The 14,262-nt window shown below is 32.4% G+C and overlaps 1 protein-coding gene and 1 long non-coding RNA gene across 2 annotated transcripts; one reads left to right on the forward strand and one right to left on the reverse strand.

Moving 5' to 3' along the window:
• Positions 1-9,545: 9,545 nt before the first annotated feature.
• Positions 9,546-11,601, forward strand: LOC11442556 (uncharacterized). The gene is made up of 2 exons (XR_003006781.2): positions 9,546-9,728; positions 10,896-11,601. It is a non-coding gene; the product is annotated as an uncharacterized lncRNA (long non-coding RNA).
• Positions 11,602-12,364: 763 nt separating this feature from the next.
• Positions 12,365-14,015, reverse strand: LOC11428922 (cyclin-U4-1). Its single transcript, XM_003624222.4, has 2 exons — positions 13,627-14,015; positions 12,365-12,782 (listed from the first exon to the last, which is right to left on the reverse strand). Exons 1-2 carry the CDS (start codon positions 13,959-13,961, stop codon positions 12,506-12,508), a joined length of 612 nt encoding a protein of 203 aa, XP_003624270.1. The 5' UTR covers positions 13,962-14,015; the 3' UTR covers positions 12,365-12,505.
• Positions 14,016-14,262: the final 247 nt, after the last annotated feature.

Raw genomic sequence — 14,262 nt, forward strand, 5'->3', positions numbered from 1 at the left:
GAACCATATAATTAAATAATTATTGTTCAAGTCTACTTCTAACTTCATTTCTCTTTGCATTAATCTATAGACTATGAGTATGTTCATAAGAGTGAGCTATTCGTCATGATATTTTTCATAAATAAAAATTATTGGCTTAAACACACTTTTGGTATCTTATTTTTATTTTTCTGAAGTTTTGATTGCTTTATTTTAATAATCAGCCTTTTGGTCCCAATTTTTTATAACTTTTGATTCCCACATCATTTTGAGGTCAACTTTGGTGATATGTCCAAGTCATGAATGACATGGAAAGAATATTGTAGACAAGTCACTAAATTCTGAATGTCCACACATGTTTTGCTACATCGTTATGGACTTGGACACATTATCAAAGTTGACCTCAAAATGGAGCGGTGAGTCAAAAGTTAGAAAGAAAGAAAAAAATAGGGACCAAAAAGCTGAATTTTAAAATAGAGGTACCAAAAAGAGGGGGGGGGGGGGGTGGGTACAAAAAGTGTATTTAAGCTAAAATTCTTTTTGATTATTTGGTTGAATTTGATAGCTAGCCGATGATTTGACCAACAACTCTTAACCGTAATTCTCTTTTTGCTTCAAGCAATTATACCGATGAAGGAATTTTTTTTCCTCAGTTGTGCGCTCTTTAACTCTTTCAATGAGTGTTAAGTATAAAATTGAGTTTTTTTTCCCTTTCAAAACTACTGAACTAATGAAAACATGAGTAAATCGTAAAATGGAAAGATAAAGGATATATTGCGAGAAAGATGATAAGTTTGATTGATTGTGTCTTAAATGAAATGCACAATGAGTATTTATTTATAAGCAAACGTAATTCGATTGGCAAGAACAATGTGATCTACAAAATCTAGCACCGAATCCCCTTAAACACATGTCACACATGAGAATTGTAGATGACAATGTGTAACATGTGTTTCTGATTGCTCTTAGGTGCATGTGACCCCATGTATGCCTAGATTTACCCTATCTTGCGGTATTTTTCATTCATCTCATCCAGTTTGCGTGTGTTATCACCTCTGATCATGTTTCCGTAAAAATAGTTGTTTCGGTTCTTAAAGTTAAAAACATGAAACACGAATCTTATTATTGAATTGTCAAGTTTTTTTTATGTATTTTTGACTTTGACACTTCCACGATTTTTATTATCCTTAATGAACCGGTTAACCTTCAAATGAACTTGCGGTACTCGGCATCTCTAGTTGGCTAGTCTTTAGCTAAACCTAATTCGTCGGCTTGCCGTTTTTAACCAACAATTTTAGAGTATTTTAACGTGCAAACATATCCATTATATCTACGTATATAACTTAATACCTTTATCTTTTTAGACTATATGAATATCAAATACTAGTATGTAACTAGTATTTCAACGGTTCCTTAAAAAATAACCAGTATTTCTACACTCTACTCACGTTGTCCAAATAATCCAAGTTTATATGTGATTGGTGTATGCTCAAGACTCAATCTATCAATTCTTTCATCAAATTCAAATGAACAAAACATGTACAAGCTAAAGCCTACTTCATATTACTTTTCCTCACATCTTTTTGGTATAGTTTGATTTTTATAACATATTCTACTGAGTGAATGTTTGGTTCCGCTTTTGGTGGAGCCAAAATTGATTCGATAGTTAGAATTGATTTTGATATCTTGGTTTCTCTAGATTATAATTGATTTTGTCCATAAAAAGGGAGAAAAGGTATGCATTTCTGTTTTCAAATACAAATAATAACCCATATAAAATAAGGATAATGTTTCATGTACATACTTTTTTCCATACACACATTGTACCACTCCATGTGAGAGTGTGTGAGAGACAATACATGTGAGTTTTTTTGTGTGTGGGGGGACTACAAGGACACTTGTCAAAATTATGTGTGAATGTACATGTGGTACATACCACCTAAGGTGATCTATGTATCACTACTCATAAAATAAATACAAATGATAACAAAAAATCGTACCATACCACCCAACGGTTGATTCTATCTTTAGTTTCATCCAATTTACATTTTATCATTTGCTTTTCACAATTTCCAATTTTTCAATTTAGGTCTCCTCTCACATTGACCATATCCAACCAACCTTACAATACTCTATAAATAGATTAACCACTATACCTCCATAGCACAAGTGGATTCAACTCTTAATCGATTTTTTAAATTTTTTCATTATCATTTTAATTTGTCACCAGGAAAATAAGAAGAGATTGAGAAGGAACACTAAGCATGGCTGGGATGAATGCATTCATGATGGCTAGTTTATTTTGTGTGTTTCTGCTTCGCCCTTTAGGCAACCCTGCTGTGATGTATGCCGACGATGTGATGAAAAATCCCATAACAGAAATTAGCTTGTGGGATTTGTTAGTGTTTACGCTACCTTTGATTATGTGGAGCACATTGTTCATGATCTGTGCACTATTTGCACTATGGACTGTCCGGTACGAGAGACCAACCGTTCGCCTGCTTGCTGCATTGCTTTTATATGCAACTTATGTTTTTGGAACATTATCGTTTATGGTTACAACGATGCAGTTCCAATTCACATTTGGATAGTTCAGATGAATGTTGTTTTGTTTCATGCTGTCTTGGCTTATCTAGGGCTGCCTTGCATTTCCATATTCCTCTGGATTAAATACTGTTGAAGGATCTTAGACTTTGCATTGGTAATGCTGTAGTATTTTCTGAAATCTTGTTGAAGGATCTTAAACTTCAATTATGTTCTCCGATAAAAAAAATAAATAATAACAAGAGTAAATTTGACATTTTAAGTAATTTGTAGGGATGAAGGTAAAGGTGTATGGGTACGAGTGAATTTTTCCATGTTTAATAATTAATACCATCATGTATTCATGTTAGTTTTCATAAGAATTTTTTTAAAAAACTAAAAAACACCAAAACTAAGTGAATGTTTGACAATACCACTTTATAATATTTGATAACAAAATATTTCAATAGTTTTTATTATTAACTCCCTAAAAAATAGTTTCTATTATTAACGTTATATCTTTTGTGATAAAAAAAAGGGTCATGCTAACTGGTGCCCTCGGGGCACTCGTTAAGCATACAAAAAAAAAGGAAATTCTTACCATAAAAGGAAGTTTTGTTGACTTATTTATGAATTAATTAAACAATTTTCAATGCACTAATTAACATATAATTTCCCTTTTTATTATCCTTAACCCGTGCCCCGGGGGCACCGGTTAGCATTTTCCTAAAAAAAAATAGGTACTAGTGCTACATCTAACATAAGTTGTTTATGTTTCAAGTTTATTATCAAATTTCTCATTTTAATTTTTTCTTTCATGAGAAGTTAAATCAACTAAAGCATAAGTTCTTTCATGTAACTTAGTAGAATGAATATGATATTTGATACTATTGAATCAACACCTTGTACAAATCTGAATGTCATTGTCTATGCCAATGTCTTAAACTATGGTAATAATAATCACAACAGGAAACTTCAATCCTCTGTATTTTAGTAAGTGAATTTATGTATTAGTTATTCAAATCTTTCCACCAAAAATGGGATATTGTTGTTGAAAGACACATCAAAAATCAAGCTATGACTTTAAAATACTTACATGGATTATAATTAAACACACCTTTCATAATTCATTTCTCTATATTTGTAATCCTGATGCCATTATATACTAAAGGGAGAAAGAGGTAACAGAACCACAACACTATGACACTACCATAAAACTCCAAACCTTAGCCCAACATATCATTGCCTCAAGATCAACTTTCAAGCCAAAAAGGTCCCTAATAGCTAGGGACTTTAGTGAAATTTCGTGTTTATTGTCAGGGACCTAACTGATAGTAAGTATGCACAGTCAGAGACCTAACAATAGGTTGGTGTTTAATGGAAGATTGATTTTGAACAAAAAAGATAATTAGATGACATTTAAGGATTTAAGATTTAGGGATTTGATATTCAATTTGGGGATATTGATTTTTGGTTCATAGATCAAAGTGACCATTTTCTACTTTCACTTTGATCACTGTGACACCTCATATGCGCCACATCATCACTTAACAGATTTTTTAACGTCAGAGACTAAAGTAATAACGGAAGTGCATAGTCAGAGACTTATTTGTATTTAATCCTGAGTCAAGGACCTATGTGACTGGGAGCTGCAGAATCAGGGATTAAAGTGACTATTTGTTTTAGAAATATTGTTCGTGAAAATTTCACGTGAATATGTCTTTGCGACCTATAGCATTACTGTTCCTAAAAAGAAAATCACTAAGGTCATATTTATCATTTTCTTTTTATTTTTCAATAAAAACAACATTAGAAATATGCTTTGACACACAACCAAGGTTTCAACCCCTAGTCAAAGCATTAGCACGTATGTTGTTAGTTTAATTAAAGGGTAAATAATAATTTTCTTTCGTGAATGTGTGATGTGTAGACATAATTGTCCCTCTATATGTGAAAATTTTCATATAATATCTAAAGATTTGTATCATGGCAAGAGTTGAACAAATTAGCGTGTTTCTAGGAGCAGAGGAAGGCGGTTTGTGCTTAACTTAGTCCTTAAGAATGTTGTTGCAACATTTAAGAAAACAGCCGATCTGCTTTAGAATATTTGTGCTGAAATATCGAGATTTCAGCTGATCTTTAGCCAAGACTTGCACATCACACCTATTCTGCATTTAGGCTATATAAATAAAGACAGAAGACCTAAAAACTCACTTAAGCCGCAATTGAAAAAAGTCATATAGGGTTTTAGTCTGTCGTTGTTATTTGTGAGCCACTCTTATATCACTTTGATATTTGAGTTCGACTTTGTAATTGAGTTGTAAAGCTTTGAATCTCTCTAAGCTTTTAAGCACGAGTTGATTCCTTTTCTCGGAGACTGTCTCCATTTTATTAAGAATTTCAAGGACGGTAAAAAATAAGAAGAATATAATATCTATTTTTTATTTTACAGAATCATTTTTCGAACATCAGTATTTTACAGGGTCAATTTAAACAATTAACCCTTCAATAATTAAGTATGACTTGTTATTTAATTTACTAAAATAGAGAAACATGGTCCACCGTAGGGTACAATGTGTTTAAGTGAAAAATGGTGCACCGGAAGTTAGGGTATACTTAAGTGTTTTTCTTGTTGACCACACAAATGGTTCTATAAATAGAACCTTTATGCTGAAGCATTTGACACTTGAGACCTTTAACCTAATTCATAAAGTGCAAAAACCCTAGCCGCTCTCTAAACCCTATTTTTATGAAGCTCCGTTTGAATTGACTAGCATCGGTTATCAAAGAAGTTTTGTTCATGTTGCTTTGCTTGTGATCAAAAACGATTCTGCTACAAAGGTTTTGCGATTTAAGAGGTAAACACATGGATGCTTAAAAGTGTATAAATATGTGTTTGATTTGCGATTAATGATTTAATCATGATCCATTCATCCAAATTTGTTGAGCTAAGAGGATCAATAAAGTTTTGGAAAACTCCTCTTAAATCCAAACAAGAATATTTCTAAAACTAATAAAAGTTGATTGGTTAAATCAGGACAAACCTCAAAGATAAGACTAGTAATCAATGAGACGTACATCAATCTATGAACATTTGTAAATGAGTAAATACATTAAGGAAAACTTTAACCGAAAATCAAAGCAATAAAATGTATTAAAAGGATAATAAAGTTACATGATTAAACAATTATAGAGAAGTTCATCCTTCATGACCCAACCTAAAGAATTAGATATTCATGCTTCCTAAACATAAACAATTGAATATGAAAAGGAAAAGATAAATAAATGATCACTTGTTGATGATTCCTTTGCTTTAGAATGGCTCTGGTTGCTTCTAGTCTTCCAAAATTGGGTTTTTTGTCTCCGTATGCTCGTTACAAGGTGTTATTTTTTCACTTAACTAGGTGAATGCCTTATAGAGGCTAGCATTTTCCTCAATTTCAACAACATATGGCAGGCGATTTGTGTAATCATCTTGTGATGCGGGTTGCAATGAGAGCAAACAATTTCCATTTTCTTCAGAACTTTCAACACGTAGCTTATAGTCTGCAACGCGATTTCATGCAAGATTGAACATGGCTATCTCCCTATGGAGCTCACGACGTGAATCTCATAACACGCACCGTGAGTGAGGTCGGGGCTGACTCCAACTATTTTTTTCACTCCCCTCTCCATTTCTTTCCACCAAAACGTTCGTAATGATCATGCCCCAGGAATCACTAATGGTAAACTTGTAAAAATCATAACACGGGTAGTTGTCTGGTTTGAGTGAATTTCCCTAGTTTCAAAGTTATTTTCTTGTTTTTGCCCTTTCATGTCCTTTTATCCAATCCTTTACAAAACTTAACTAAAAAACATTCAAACTAGCTACTTTAACTCTAATATGATTCTAAAAAGGAGCTAAAAACTCTATATGATTTCCTGTAATAAATATTACATATATTTTCTATTTCCTAATAATATAAAATTTATTTTTACAAAAAATGGTGAAAGTATACTTTTAAACCATTTATTTAAAAGTCTATTTTAGATTGAGTCCATTTTTTTGAGTCAAATCAAAGTATACACATTTATTGAGTCAAATCAAAATATATTATTAAAAAATATGTTGTTTATAATTAAAATATTTCTAACAATAAATGTCATTTACTACCTTATGACTATAAATAAGGTCATGTGAAAATATTTTTTCGGTGTAAACCTTGAAACATAGAAATCTTCATAAATTTCATTCTCGAAGATATATAAACGTTGAAAAGAGCTATGGCAGTCACTGAGATGAAGAAAGGTATCACCATAATAATGATGATGTTAATGATTATCTTTGTTGTGAATCAAGTATCCGACGCAACTCAATCAATAGATGCTTGTAAATATGATTGTCGTCTTTGTGAGCAGAATTGCGTTGATGCATGTTTCAGTGGAGGATGTATTGTAGAATGTAAGAAAAGAAACTGCCCATGTTGTCTTCGTAGTTCCCTGCATGCGCAAAATGATTAAAGAGCTTTAGGGCTTGCAATATTATAATTAAATAATTCTTGTATGTTATGTGAACCATATAATTAAATAATTATTGTTCAAGTCTACTTCTAACTTCATTTCTCTTTGGATTAATCTATAGACTATGAGTATGTTCATAAGAGTGAACTACTCGTCAGTCGTCATGATATTTTTCATAAATAAAAATTATTGGCTTAGGCATCTCATTTTTATTTTTCTGAAGTTTTGATAGCTTTATTTTAAAATTCAGCTTTGGTCCCAATTTTTTATGACTTTTGATTCCCACATCATTTTGAGGTCAACTTTGATGATATGTTCCAGTCATGAATGATAAGGAAAAAATATCGTAGACAAGTCACTAAAAATGCATAGTGATAGACATTAAATCTAATAATGCATAGTGATAGACATTAAAAACAGAACAAATAGAATTTGCAAAAGAGGTGACACAGAGAATATAGTAATAGATTCCCCAAAAATTATATTTGGTTTTTTCTGATCTCGAATTTAACCGTCATCTATGAACTGAAGCGTGAATGCATTTCGTTGATGATCGCAACGAATCCCAATAATATATAAACTCTATTGGTGATGGTATCAGTGTTTTAATTAATATGAATTCTTTAAAAGAGCCTTATACTTCAGTTCTGTTTCTCCGCATTCTCTGTGTCGCTTCTTACTGATTTTTGGGTGGAGGACCGTGACAGTTGTTATTCGGTTAAGTCCGGTTATAATCTAATAATGAAGGAAATAATGCATAGCGATAGATTCATGTAGATGGTTATTGGAATGAAATGTGGAGAGTCTTGGCACCACCAAGAGTGAGCACCTATTTTTGAGGGTGTTTCAGGGGCTGCATTCTGACTCGACAGAAAAAGATTCAGAAAATTGTACAATGTTCTTCTAGTTGCTTGTTGTGTGATTCGTTCGTCGAGGATAAGATGCAGGTTCTTTGAGTGTGAGAAGATGGAGTGTTGGATCGTGCGTGGCAGGCCTGAATCATGTTTTGCAAACACTGCTTCCTCAGTTTTAGTCAATGGGCGAGTTGTTAATGGAGGTGTTGGCATGAGGTGTATAAATTGAAACATGCAAGAACCGCTCCTAACGGCCTAGTCTGGTTTGGCTTAAGTGTAACATGGATGTCGATTTTCGTCTAAGATCGGGTGTTAGGTCTTTAGGATGTTTCGTCTAGGATCCTTTGATTGAATCGTGAATACACGGTTCCATTCCCTTACAACTTTGTTTTCCTTTTTAATTACAATATGGACTTAAGAAGTCCAAACTGAAAAATAATCAAATTATGACCACATTAGTCCAGTATGCATAAACAAAGACCAGACCAAATAATTGACCTAAACAAGTAAAATCATTCTCCCTCTCTCTTCCCCTTACTTTCTCTTTCTAAAAATCACATTTCCTTTCCCTTCTGCTTTATCAATTATGTAGTTTCTCATTGTTTTGAGTTAATTTGTTTATGGTTTACTAATCTCTAAGCACCAAATCATGCTTTTTTGTTTGTTTGTTTTGTAAAAGTACCAATTCATGTTGTTAAAAAGAGCTATTACTCAATTTTCCGACATCTTATCTTATAATTACTACTTTTCTACCCGAGTAATGTACAACTGAACTTATCTCTGGTTGATTGATATAAATCATGTTATGGTGATCAAGCACATCAATGAAATATTCATTTGTGTTACTTTTAGACAAAAACTATCTATGAATGAAAGCCAAATGAAGGAATAAAGCATAACAACACTCATATAGATTCGCAAAAGGATATCTTTCCTTCATTTTGCGTAAAGTATAGTATTTGCTCACTTGATTGATTTAAGAGAGTAAAGAAGTTAGTTAAAAGTACAGAAGTACACCTTTTTTTCTACACTATTTTAATTCATTGGAGGATCAAATCAAATGTTATCAATCATTTGACTTGAGTAGACAAATGTTCTTAATTTGGGTCTTATCACTAATTGTTTTGAATCTTAAATTAATAGTAGCTGACTATCAGTCGATGATCTTATCTCAATCTTGAATTTGTTTGTTGAGTCTATCAGTGTCATATTTTTCCTATAAAAAATCATTAATGTCTTATTTATCATTAATTTTTTTTTTCCTCAATAAAAATACCATTGAAAATACGCTTTGACACACAACCAACGATTCGACCCCCTAGCCAATGTAAAACATGAGTTTGTGCTTATCACATTTGTTTGTTGTTGGTTTAATTAGTGGGCAAATAGTCATTTTCTTTTAAAAATGTGTAATGAGCAGTCACAATTGTCCTCGTCAACACGCAGGGGGAGAAAATAAGGAGTAGCCATGAAAGATGTACGTATTTCTTGATCGAAAATAAGAGCACTTGTCCTCCTCAAGCACTATTTGATTAACAAAGTATATAATCATGAATTATTTTGTATTTTTGCTACATTGAATATTATTGTGACTATAGTCAAAATTGATTATTTGTCTTTGATTAAAAAGCAAATATTTTAAGCTATGTTGAAGGATGTATTTCACGTTCAATACTCTAGTTACTTTCTTTCATCCCAAGAAACCCTGAATTTCCCTAATCTCTAATCACTGCAAAATAAAAAAGCAATAATCTCTGAAAAATATGTATTTCACGTTCGTATACCCTTACATGTTTCGTCGTTTCCATTCGCCACTGTTTCCGGTTCTCTCGTTATTCAGAAAAAGCAACTCAGCTCTCTTCTTCAAACCCAGTTACTCTCTCTCAGTTCTCACTCACTCTAAGCTAAGCTAAGCATATCGATTCTCCAATTTCTCCTTCCTTCTCCAATTCTTCGTTTTAGCCTTTTAGAATTCGGAAATTGTTATTTATTTTCATGTATATCTGCTGTTTGTTCAAATGTCTCAATGAATCTCAAAATAATGGAATTAAGCTTTGGATTTTGTTTTTTATTTTGATGTATATCAACTGTTTGTTCAAATGTCTGAAAGAATCTCACTCACATTTACGTACGTGTTGTCGTTTCAACCTTGACCCAAATCACCATATGTGTCACCAGGGTTAAGCGGACAATTAACTCGATTGAGTTTCTGGTTCTTAGTTCACCGATCACAGTATCTTACAAATGAAATCAGTCTTTTTGTTGTTATATAAACTTGTGAAGAAGTATAATCTTTTAGTTTTTATCATACAATTTATTTATGCCGAGTTCTTCTAATTTATGTGTAATTTTTCAAATGCTGCTTTTAGATATCTCGTCTTCGTTTGATGCTAAATTAAATATTTTCTGTGCTATAACTGTTCCTCTGAGTGATTGCAATTTAGTGTAGACTTGTCAAATATGACATGATCATCTTATTAGCGAAATTCTGATTGTTGTCGAACATGTCTGGAATTTTGGACCAGTTGTTAAATGTTTCAACATATTTATTCCTTAGTTCTCAAAAGGGGAATGAAAATGTGCATAGGAGTGTCTCCTTTGCAGGTGTTAGAGTTCTTTTATTATTTGCTGTGTTTTCATCTTGTAAGGAACTTGCTCAATTTATCTTACAAATTTCCTTATTCTGCATGTTCTGTTGGTTAGTAACAGAGGAAATAACCTCTGGTTTTAAGGAGTTAGCTCTGGTTATTTTTCTTTTTATAAACTGGTTTTCCATTGAGTTAAGGAAATAATCTCTGGTTTTAAGGGGTTAGCTCTGGTTTTAATGAATTGTGGAGTTACTGAAAAGAGTATGAGTACATTTGTTTTCGAATTTTTTTGAAAACAATAACTTGAGGAATAATGATAAATGCATGTTTGTTTTGTTGGATCCAACATTTACATTCTGGTTTATGTCCTACATATCATTAAATATTGCTTTATCAACTTTGTAGTTTCTCATTATTTAGATTTAATTTGTTTATGATTTGCTCTATGTAGTGATGTCTCCCGATGAAAAGCTGCTTGCGGTTATGGGTTTTATTATGTTACTAGTGTGCCCCGCACTCTCCATTTATATTGATGTGTTTCGTAGCACACAAGTAGTGGTTGATGCATGGGAAGTCTTAATCTTTGCCGTACCTTTTATAGCATGGAGTGTATGGTTTCTGGCATGTTCCATCTTTTGCAGGAATGGTAATATGGAATGAGAGTAACTTCATTAGGTGGTCCTTCATAGGCTTCACCATTTCTGCCTACATATACGGGGCTTCCACATTTCTGTTTACTATGATGAGGTTTGTAATTAATTACAAATCAGGTGAGCTAAATCTAATCTTGGGTGTCTTTATTATTTGTGCTGGGTTGCTGTTACTTTTGACATTTCTCTGGGTACTACACTTGAAGTTGAAGCCTCTCTTGATGAAGTTTTGGCGGCTTACTGGTTCCTCCTACTTTGCATCTAAGGCAAAACTGTCATAATTGGTTACCTAGTTTAAGTTGAACGTGACACTCCAACATTTTCTTTTAGTTATTTTAATTTGTGTATATGATATGCTCGGTGATCCAACCCATATTTTACGAGAACCTGTTCTAGGTAAGGGAAAATCTGATCCTACCTGATTAAACTTGAAGTAGATTGGATCACTTGCTGATTTTGAATTTCTAACAGTTCAACCCAATGACATATCATTATTATTTTTCTCCATTGTTTATATATATTTTTAGTTTGAGAATGTTTGCTTGAGAGTATATCACTTGCAATTCAGATTTGCGTTTGAAATTTCACTATGTTTAGCGTGTTCAAGTTATGAAAGTGTTTTGATTTAGTTATAATTTTGAAAAAAAAGTAGAAAATATGCTTCTCTTTTAGGCCACATGAAACTATTTGAAAAGGGGTCAAAAAGTAGGCAAAATGCACTGGAAATGTGCTTCTCTTTTAAGCCGACATGAACAATCAAGTTTCCCTGCTTTGTGCTGCAGTTGCATCCTTGCTGATCTTGCAACTAATAAATTCGAGTTGTCCATTACTACAAAATAGCACAACCATCGATCCTAAATATGAAAAATGTTCTTTTCTGTTAATTATTTGTTAAATAATTAAAAGTTATTAAAGTTAAAAATTATTAACCCGTTATTATTTACTTCTTACAAAAATATATAAAATCCCATTAGAAACAATATGTGGTGATAAAATAACTCCATCAAATAGTTCCTCAAGTTTACTTGTGTAATGTGTTTGTGTACAACATGTACGTCATTCTTTTGTCTCCTTAATTATGGCCAGAACACTCAGCACAAAAGTTTTATCCAGAGACGTTAATTGGTTTCTCTTTCATATAAATAAATGACGATATCAGTAACACTGTCAGAATCCACATTTCTCAAGTTAGACTGTAAAGAAGAGACAGTTATCTGTACAATGTTGTATATAATTCAACCATATAACATAATTCATAAATACGCAAGACTGAATATAGAATCGAGGAAATAGATTAAAAGATGCAAGTGGAGACAACAAGTAACATAATTTAATTAACAAGTCATTAATTGGTTCACTACGTACCCTCTACAACTAGATTGCATGCATCAAGAAAAAATGAAGGAAATTTTCAAACAGCTAATTGTTGTTGCTTTTGATGTGAAGATTCATCTTCATTGAAGCATACATGGGTATTTAGTGATTTTCCTAAACCTAAGGAAGAATCTGTAAAATTTAGAGGTTGTATCATCATCATTTCACTTTGTAGGTGAACACAATAAGCTTGGAAAGTGTTTGGAGTTACATTTAAATGGAACCCTAAACCAAATAGGAAGTCCAACTCAAGAAAGTTCATCTCTATGGTCGTGATTCCTCCAACTTTTGCATAGTAAGCATTGTTGTAGTACCTGAGGATTTAAAAAAAAATGAGAACTTATTCTAATATTATCGATATATAGTAAAATTTGTAACGTTTTTAATAATCTTACAATTATAATTAATTGACAGTGTTGAACTCTTTAAAATTCTTTACACCGACGACAATGTGTATGAATTGAATCTATTTTCAATTTCAGAATTATGTATAAATATACTTTTTAGAAAATTCGTGACTATGGTTAAAAGTTAGTTGCTGGCATGCTGCCTGCATGTAATAAGGATCACATGGGTGGGTTGTCTACATCTAATGGAAAGCCAGCCTGGACATAGTATTATTCACAAGCAAAGCTATATTCTTTTAACATGTATGGTCGTTTTCAATTTACATAAAAATGTCACATAATTATTGTAGAAACTAGAAAGTTAAAATCAAGGAATTTTACAAGGTAACTAACATGTAACATTTGGTTTCCCAGAGATTTTATGAAAAAAATGTCACTAACAAAATAAATTGAGTCATTTTTTGCTTTTATCTGATTAGGTGTCCTTAACACAGAAATTTTATATGAAGATGTTTAAAACCCCCAAAATTTTCTTAAATATGCTCTCCCAAATCAATCAACTTATTAAAGGAATATTTCACGGAATTTCTTTACAGATCAAGGACTAAACTAAACAAAACAAAGGACTAAACCAAACAACGTATCTGGTGTCCGACATTGATACGACACAACACAAACAGTTACATTTAATCAAATCATATATTTTTTCTAAATTATTATCGGTGTCAACGTGTCAGTGAGGTGGCCGATATATATATGTTCATGTTAGTGCTTCAAAGTCTTAACAACATCACAAAATGAAGAAACTTACATGTCATCCATGAATTTAGCAGCTACCATAACACTTGTAATGAGTAACCGATGAACATTGAAGGAGTTGATAGGCAAAGAGGGTTGTCTTTGAGTGAAACGATCAAGATAGACATATGCAACAATGAAACAGGATGGACTACAATTGGCATACTTGAAAATTCTCTCAAGGTAGTTCTGAATTGAGATATTGGGACAAGTCAAGCCTTGAAAAACTGAGATCTTCTGTTCTAGGAGTTGCTGGTTAATATCATTTGATTCAGCTACCCTTTTGAGTAGAGAAGAGAGAAAAGCTATAAGCTTTGGCATCTCATTAGGATTCTCAAGCTCTGCCATTGGTAATAAGCAAAATTTTTGTACAAGAGTGCTTGGAATTTATGTCAGATGGTATATGGCTATATATATGTGTATATTATATAATATAAAATATGTACATTAAAATTTATGTTAAAAATAGTGAAAGTGGTTGTCTAGGGTAGGTACTTTAATTGGCCAAAATGCCCTCTTTGAGATTTAAATAGTTACATGCATATGGTGTCATTTGTGGTGGATTATGTCTCTTTCAGCTTGAAATGTTTTTGGTTTTTGAGCTGGGTATATAATAAAGAACGAATAAACCATTAAATTGATCCCTATC

The sequence above is a fragment of the Medicago truncatula genome, chromosome 7 (assembly GCF_003473485.1).
Source record: "Medicago truncatula cultivar Jemalong A17 chromosome 7, MtrunA17r5.0-ANR, whole genome shotgun sequence".
Lineage (NCBI taxonomy): Eukaryota > Viridiplantae > Streptophyta > Magnoliopsida > Fabales > Fabaceae > Medicago > Medicago truncatula.